The sequence below is a fragment of the Mizuhopecten yessoensis genome, unplaced genomic scaffold, assembly GCF_002113885.1.
Source record: "Mizuhopecten yessoensis strain PY_sf001 unplaced genomic scaffold, ASM211388v2 scaffold10901, whole genome shotgun sequence".
Classification (NCBI taxonomy): domain Eukaryota; kingdom Metazoa; phylum Mollusca; class Bivalvia; order Pectinida; family Pectinidae; genus Mizuhopecten; species Mizuhopecten yessoensis.
In genome coordinates, this window is record NW_018408778.1 from 640808 (window position 1) to 649705 (window position 8898).

General features: G+C 35.4%; 1 protein-coding gene across 1 annotated transcript in view; it reads left to right on the plus strand.

Annotated features, from left to right (window-relative positions):
- LOC110463409 (NADH dehydrogenase [ubiquinone] 1 alpha subcomplex assembly factor 4-like) overlaps window positions 1-8579 on the plus strand; it is a 10138-nt gene extending 1559 nt beyond the window's left edge. Inside the window, exons 2-3 of the mRNA XM_021517987.1 lie at window positions 1716-1813; window positions 6281-8579. Of these exons, the coding sequence (XP_021373662.1) occupies window positions 1716-1813; window positions 6281-6907 (725 nt within the window). The 3' untranslated portion in view covers window positions 6908-8579. The remainder of the gene's footprint in view (window positions 1-1715; window positions 1814-6280) is intronic.
- Window positions 8580-8898: the final 319 nt, after the last annotated feature.

Genomic DNA, 8898 nt, shown 5'->3' on the forward strand with positions numbered 1-8898 from the left:
CCCCCCCCTAAAACTAATCACTGTTAATAACCCTTGAACGCCTCTGTGATAGGACCCGAGGGCATAATCGTCAACACATTGACGGAGCCCGGCCCCATCACCCTTAAGAAGAAGAAGAAACGTTTTGATTGACTGTGATATGTTATTAACTGATGAAATTAATTTTGGTGCACCAATTTGTTCATTGTCTTACTAAATAACGACATTGAAATTGTATTCTCCACAAGTTTTAATTTCTTGATTACCATCCCATATATATAGAAAACTTTTAAAATGTTTTCAGATTGAAAATCAGCTACTGTATTGGTTTCAATAATAGCCCATTATTATGAAGCATGCATGTAGATTCCTTCAATCAACACAACACTGAACTTGTCCTGTTGTAGTTTCAATCGATGATCTATCTAATAACTGTTCCAGGTACAGATATCTGGAGGGTAAGATATTAAGATGACCGTTCGCATCCACAAAACCTAGATATTAGACCTCCCCTGTGTGCAAGATGCATGCGTGTAGTGTATGTGTGTGTGTGTGTGTTTTGGGAGGCTGCGATATGTTTGCGTTTGTCTCCTTATAACAGCGCAGAACTGATGCCGACTTTATAGTGCTACCTCACTGAAACATACTGCCGAAGACACCCAGCAGGACACCACACCCGGTCCAACATTATACTGACAACGGGCGAACCAGGCGCCCCACTTCTAAATTGCTGAACGTTAAGCAGAAGTAGAAACTACCATTTTTACAGACTCTGGTACATGTCGGCCAGGGGACAGAACCCAAAGTCTTCCTCATAGGGGCGAACATTCAACTAAAGGCCAAAAGTGAGGCATTGTCAAGGGAGACATTAGGAAGAAGAAAGTTGTTGTGTAAGAAGAGAAAAGATAGGATCCAAAATTTAGTTGCCTCTTACGATCATGCAATGGGGGCAGCAGGTACAATTCTTACGCCCTACCTGCAGAAACTAACGCAAACTGTCACCAGCTTTTTTTTTACAGTTTATGGATTGATACACATAAGCTCTAAAACACATCAACAAAATACAACAAATAGTGATTCCGTCAATTAGTTTCATAAGTTTATATGGATAGTGTAAAATTAATCCGTAACTTCAGGCCCATCGTTCATTGTACTGTTCATATAAGCCTTTAAGAGCTTGATTTTACAATTTTCACATTTTGTCTGACTCTCAAATAATCACCCATCCCTTAATTTCATAATGTTGTTATCATTGGTAGCAATAGTGGCCCACCTCCTACTTTTGTTTTGTCATGTGTCGCCAGGGCTATAATTAGAACCAATACAGTAATTGTATTTGAGGATGTGTAATCTCGTTTTAATGATGTTATAATTGGCCTTAGGAAAATTCCATGGAAAAAAAGTAAAATCCCATGAAATGTAATAGTAAATATTGACAAATCACAAATACTTTTAGGGCAACACTGTATGGAGAGGTAATCATCTGTTACTGTTAGAGTTTGCGAAGACCAGTAAATGACTCATCTATATTTGGCTATGTGGGGTTATTACTACAGGTAATTGACCCACCTGTATGTATATTAATCTTGATGGGTAAACAGACTCATGTGTTTAGTTAACTGGGGTTATTGACTCATTCAAGTTTTAAGTTAATTGCAGGGTTCCACTGTCTTTAATTTCAATCTACAGAATGTATGTTCATAAACTTGAAAAATACTGTTATTATTTACTTACAGACCACCCAGAACTATTTGATGAGCAAAAGAAAAAAGATTCAGATCTTCATGAAAGACTGAAACAGATACGAATTGACTCAACAGGAAGCCTTCCACAGGTAACTCATTACTGCAGGTGTGGATCACGTCTACATTTTACCCTGGGCAGGTTTTAATTTCTACTGTTAGTGTTTTGGAGCATATGAAGATTGCTTATGCGGTTAGTAATGCTGGAGTTCCAAAGCAGGTCCAGATTTCAACTGCTAGTATGGAGCAGAAGTAGTTTTCTTTACATGAAGAAAATACTGCTTCAAAAGATTCTAATCTAAATGCTGAATTAACTACAACTTTGAAGAAATTCTTTATTCATTTATCTCCTATAAATTACAGTAATTTACACTGTACATAGTAATGAGTTAGATCATTTGTGTGTCATGTTTATATAGGCATGTCATGTATTACAGGTAAGTCATGTATTTCTGGCATGTCATGTATAAATGATGTGTTTACTAGTATGTCATGTGTTTACTAGTATGTCATTTGTTTACTGGTATGTCATGTGTTTACTATTATATCATGTGTTTACTGGTATCTCATTTTTGTCATGTGTTTACTGGTATGTCATGTGTTTACTGGTATGTCATATATACAGGTATGTTGTGTATAACAGGTAAATACTGTATTTCTAGTATGTCATGTTTACTGGTATGCCATGTGTTTACTGGTGTCATGTGTTTACTGGTATGTCATGTGTTTACTGGTATGTCATGTGTTTACTGGTATGTCATGTGTTTACTGGTATATCATATAAACAGGTATGTTGTGTATTACAGGTAAATACTGTATTTCTAGTACGTCATGTGTTTACTGGTATGTCATATGTTTACTGGTATGTCATGTTTGTCATGTGTTAACTGGTATGTCATGTATAACTTGTATGTCATGTGTTTACTGGTATGTCATATATACAGGTATGTTGTGTATTACAGGTAAATACTGTATTTCTAGTATGTCATGTTTACTGGTATGTCATATGTTTATTGGTATGTCATATGTTTACTGGTATGTTATATGTTTACTAGTATGTCATATGTTTACTGGTATGTCATATGTTTACTGGAATGTCATGTGTTTACTGGTATGCCATGTGTTTACTGGTATGTCATGTGTTTTCTGGTATGTCATATATACAGGTATGTTGTGTATTTCAGGCAAATACTGTATTTCTAGTATGTCATGTGTTTACTGGTACGTCATGTATTTCTAGTTTGTCATGTGTTTACTCGTATGTCATGTGTTTACTGGTATGTCATGTATTTCTAGTTTGTCATGTGTTTAATGGTATGTCATGTGTTAACTGGTATATCATGTGTTTACTGGTATATCTCATGTTTGTCATGTGTTTACTGGTATGGCATGTATAACTGGTATGTCATGTGTTTACTGGAATGTCAAATGTTTACTGGTATGTCATATGTTTACTGGAATGTCATGTGTTTACTGGTATTTCATGTGTTTACTGGAATATCTCATGTTTGTCATGCGCTTACTGGTATGTCATGTATAACTGGTATGTCCTGTGTTTACTGGTATGTCATGCATGCACAGGTGTCATATTTACTCATATGTTTACTGGTATGTCATATGTTTTCTGGAATGTCATGTGTTTACTGGTATGCCATGTGTTTACTGGTATGTCATGTGTTTTCTGGTATGTCATATATACAGGTATGTTGTGTATCATGTTTGTCATGTATTAACTGGTATGTCATGTATAACTTGTATGTCATGTGTTTACTGGTATGTCATATGATAACTTGTATGTCATGTGTTTACTGGTATGTCATATGATAACTTGTATGTCATGTGTTTACTGGTATGTCATATGATAACTTGTATGTCATGTGTTTACTGGTATGTCATATATACAGGTATGTTGTGTATTTCAGGCAAATACTGTATTTCTAGTATGTCATGTGTTTACTGGTATGTCATATGATAACTTGTATGTCATGTGTTTACTGGTATGTCATATATACAGGAATGTTGTGTATTACAGGCAAATACTGTATTTCTAGGATGTCACGTGTTTACTGGTATGTCATGTATTTCTAGTTTGTCATGTGTTTACTCGTATGTCATGTGTTTACTGGTATGTCATGTATTTCTAGTTTGTCATGTGTTTACTCGTATGTCATGTGTTTACTGGTATATCATGTGTTTACTGGTATCTCATGTTTGTCATGTGTTTACTGGTATATCATGTATAACTGGTATGTCATGTGTTTACTGGTATATCATGTGTTTACTGGTATATCTCATGTTTGTCATGTGTTTACTGGTATATCATGTATAACTGGTATGTCATGTGTTTACTGGTATGTCATGTATAACTGGTATGTCATGTGTTTACTGGAATGTCAAATGTTTACTGGTATGTCATATGTTTACTGGAATGTCATGTGTTTACTGGTATTTCATGTGTTTACTGGAATATCTCATGTTTGTCATGCGCTTACTGGTATGTCATGTATAACTGGTATGTCCTGTGTTTACTGGTATGTCATGCATGCACAGGTGTCATATTTACATTTATCACATAATGTACTGTGTTTACTGGTATGTCATATGTTTACTGGTATGGCATGTGTTTACTATTATGTCATGTGTTTACTGGTATGTCATGTGTTTACCGGTATGTCATGCATGCACAGGTGTCATATTTACTCATATGTTTACTGGTATGTCATATGTTTATTGGTATGTCATATGTTTACTGGAATGTTATATGATTACTAGTATGTCATATGTTTACTGGTATGTCATCTGTTTACTGGAATGTCATGTGTTTACTGGTATGCCATGTGTTTACTGGTATATCATGTGTTTACTGGTATATCTCATGTTTGTCATGTGTTTACTGGTATGTCATGTATAACTGGTATGTCCTGTGTTTACTGGTATGTCATGCATGCACAGGTGTCATATTTACTCATATGTTTACTGGTATGTCATATGTTTACTGGTATGTCATGTGTTTACTATTATGTCATGTGTTTACTGGTATGTCATGTGTTTACTGGTATGTCATGCATGCACAGGTGTCATATTTACATTTATCACATAATGTACTGCGTTATCTAGTGAATATACCCATGTCATATTTGTTTGCATATTAACCCATGTAATATGACCTATCAGCCCTTGGATTAGTTGTAAGTTTTTATTGTTTCAATTGTAACATCACGCCTAGGACAAGTACATTACATGATAGACTTACGCATTGGAGTCAAAATGGTGTCTTTTTACATTTCAATGTTGCATGAAAATTGTCACTTTACACGACTGGTCTAATTACCAGGTAATGCCACAAGTCTTGATTATGTGATAAAAAGGGTCTTACACTCGTCTTCATTTCATATGAAATTTATGAAACTTGTCACGAATTTTTCATTAAAGCTCTCCAGAGGCTCACTAAATTGAAAAATTCTTATACTCCTTTCATAAATCTCATATGAAATGGAAACTCATGTATATACATGACATAGAGGTTTATACATGAGATAACCTCATCCTTGAAACTCTAGGGATTACACTCACATGTGTTCTACGCACTCCTGGAATATGTTTTATGACAAAATCAAAGGCACACAGTAAGCATTTTAATTGGTTTCAGGTAAATTAAACCTGACCAATCGTAGGCTGAAACCTGTCCTTTGATGATTACAGTGGAACGATACCTGACTTCAGAGCCGGTTACTCTGCCATGCAGTTCTTTTGTTGCTCATCAAAGTGTCAAGCTAGTATCATCCACCAGGTGCTGCATGTGTACCGAGCCTATGATTTGTCATGATATATTCCAGGGCCTGGGGGTGCACAGAACATAAGTGAGCGTAACCCCCTTGAACTTTGAGCATGGAAATACCTGTATATATGCATGAAGATGCAGGATAAAATGAATATAGAGGTATGATATGTATTATAAGAATCTTTCATGCCCAGGAATGAAGGATAGGGAAATTTGAAAATACTGAGGGTGGAATTTCACTATCCTACTACACCAGTGGGCATGAAAGAGCATTTCTCTCTCATTTCAACTACCAGAATAAGCTCAGAAACCATGAAAATCTGAGCTTTTTTGACAAAAACGAATCTGTCAGCGAGATTTAGCATACTCCATATTTGCAAGCATAGAAAATTAATCTCATCTTTCTAACTTACATGGTCAATATATTGTAAAAGTTTTTATTTTCATCATGTCAGCTTTTCCGTATTGTGGCATCAGACTTTTCCAAATTCGTGACGTCACATCATTGTTGAGAAATTGTGACATCACATCTGACATGTGAAACGGGGTGTAAGATAGAAATTTCTTACACCACTTTCTTACTCTGGACACTTTTATCTTGCACATGGAAATGATAGAAATACAGGTATTTTTATGTATACTGTATACAGGTAAGATATGTACCATCAATAGAACACTCTGTAGATAGTCCTGTTGTAATTTAACTACCGGTATAACACTGTCATAGCTTAACCTGTCCTTGCCAGCTTAATAGCAAGCATACTCCTTTTTTTTCCAGATAAAATCACGTCCTCTGCCTGAAAGGAATCGACCAAGTGAACCAAAAATATCAGGATACAGGGGTTTTCTGGATCCACAGAATGTGCCTGAGGGGAGATTGTCTCTTAAAAATATCATGAAGATTCTCACAAAGGTTCAAGAAACACCTGTGTTAGATCCAAATGCTGTCAAAAATATAGCAAAGGAATATAAATTAGATGTACTACAAGTGCAGCAGTTACTGAGACATTTCAAAGCTCTGGAAATGAAATTCCCAGATACCTTACAGAAGAAACATCCAACTCTTGCTGAAGATCTATCAAACGTTGGCCATAAAGGTGTAGATAATTGGGTCAGTGATATCAAGGCTAATAAGGAGGCCGGTAAAGATCTAGTAGATGATGCTAAGGAAAAAGTATCTCCAAAGTGGAAAAAACCAGACAGTGACAAGCCCGAACAGTTTCATAGTGATGAAGGTGATCTTAAAGAACATGACTGGACAGAAATAAAAAAACAACTCAACATAAAGAGTAGCAAAGAGGAGTCAAGGGACAAACATATGTCAAATGTAAAGGATCTTAAAGAAGGGGAGGCAACTAGTAATAATGACACACAGTCATCTGATATATCAAAGGAGAAATCTTAAGAGAATTTGAAACTATCAGTGAGTAATATGAATAGCTTTCCAACAAACTGTCATCAATTGATGAATGTGATATTATTGATGTGTATGTGATTCTAGGTGTTACATTTGTAAGTACAGTATAACCCTGATGTACCAACGCTTTCTGTTAGAAGAGATTTTGGCTGTACCACGAGTTTGCCTGTACAAAATGTTGTCCCTGTTAAATGACAGATGATCAATGTATGCTTCTTTAAATGCGTAAATATCCTACACTTGACAATAAATATATCAATTTACAATACAATTATTTATGCCGATCTTTTCACACCCCAACGTTTTTTACACAATACTGAAAGTTTATTTTTTTTTAGCAGTATTCTAATTTCGGCACTTGTCAATGAGTCAGTTGTCACACTCTAAGTATGACACTATGATTGCGCTAGTTTAAGTTTTTGTTTATAGTTTCCTACTGTAGTGTTAAGAGAGTGCCAATTCATCCATGCACCAATCAGTTAAAATTTGATAAAACACTTAAATTTGTGTCAGCTAAAATAAATTTGTGTCAGCTAAAATAAACTTGTGTCAGCTAAAATAAACTTGTGTCAGCTAAAATAAGTACGCTTACAGTGATTTGTTCTTAAACAGACATAGCATAAATATTGAACTAGCTGTAGTATAACAGTCAGTGTGACATGGGAGAAATGAGCATTACTACTAGAAAGTACCAACAAGAGTGTCAGCTTCATGACCGGTATTTACCAGGTAGTAGTTCTACTAGCATTTAAATAAATCCTCAAATGTTGTCTGCTTAGCGGTGTTATCTCACACGTTTGCAAGAATATCTGTTTATCAAATCTGTAGTCCTGGTACTCTGTTTCACTGGTGGACAAGTGGACCGAGCTCGAGCCAAAGCAAGGTACACTATGTCAATAGCATCTTTGTCACAGTCGATCTCGCAGGTATATCGTCCTATGGTAAAACCTAAATGGGTTGTAAGCATATGTCCATTTAGATTGTCTCACCATCAAACATAAATCAGGATTGAGGTAATATCAGTTTAGACTGTAATATAGACTGTAGATCCACATCATTATCTGTGGTAGTCTCGTGTGTTACACCACACTAAAACACCACAGTCTGTCCTGCTTGGAGGAATGTTGTACATGAATAAATAACAAATAGTATCTTAGTAAATAGTATTCAGGTTTAAATCTAAGGACAGCATCTAAAAACTGACCCCTGGTCTCAGTCAGCTGTAAAGTCCACAACCAAAACACTCGAGTACATTTCTGTGATGTTTGTGTGATGTTATCGAGGCTTGCAAAAATATTTGTAAAACTGAACTACATATCATGGCTGATTGGTTTAACCTGTTCTGACAAAATTGATGGCGGTATGTAAGCTCAAGTAAGGTGGTACAACATACGGGTAAAAACACATCACGGTAAATACTATATCATAGGTATGAAAAGCTGTGTTTACTAATCAAGTTATATCTAAACTTGTCCATGTGTCCGGAATATAAATGAGAATCAGAAAGTGTATAAAAAGCTGTGTTTAATAATAAAGTTATATCTAAACTTGTCCATGTGTCTGGAATATGGATGAAAATCAGAAAGTGTATAAAAAGCTGTTTAATAATAATGTTATATCTAAACTTGTCCATGTGTCTGGAATATGGATGAGAATCAGAAAGTGTATAAAAAGAATACTTCTGTCACATTTGGTTAAGTTTGTTCATGTAAATACCTTGAAGCAATAGACTTTTTGAAATTTCTATTAAATCAGTAGTGCCAAATTTTTATTCCCCTATAACTACTGAAAGACGGTGTCTGATCGATATCTCCAGTAGTTTTAACTGAACAACTTGAAACTTCATAGGAAGGTTGATTACCTCGAAAGCTTGGATGAGTTTTGATAACTGTAAATTATGATCGGATACCAGAGGTTATGCCCTTAGTATCACAATTATCTTACCATAAGTAATGGAGTTATTCCCCTTGATTTCATTA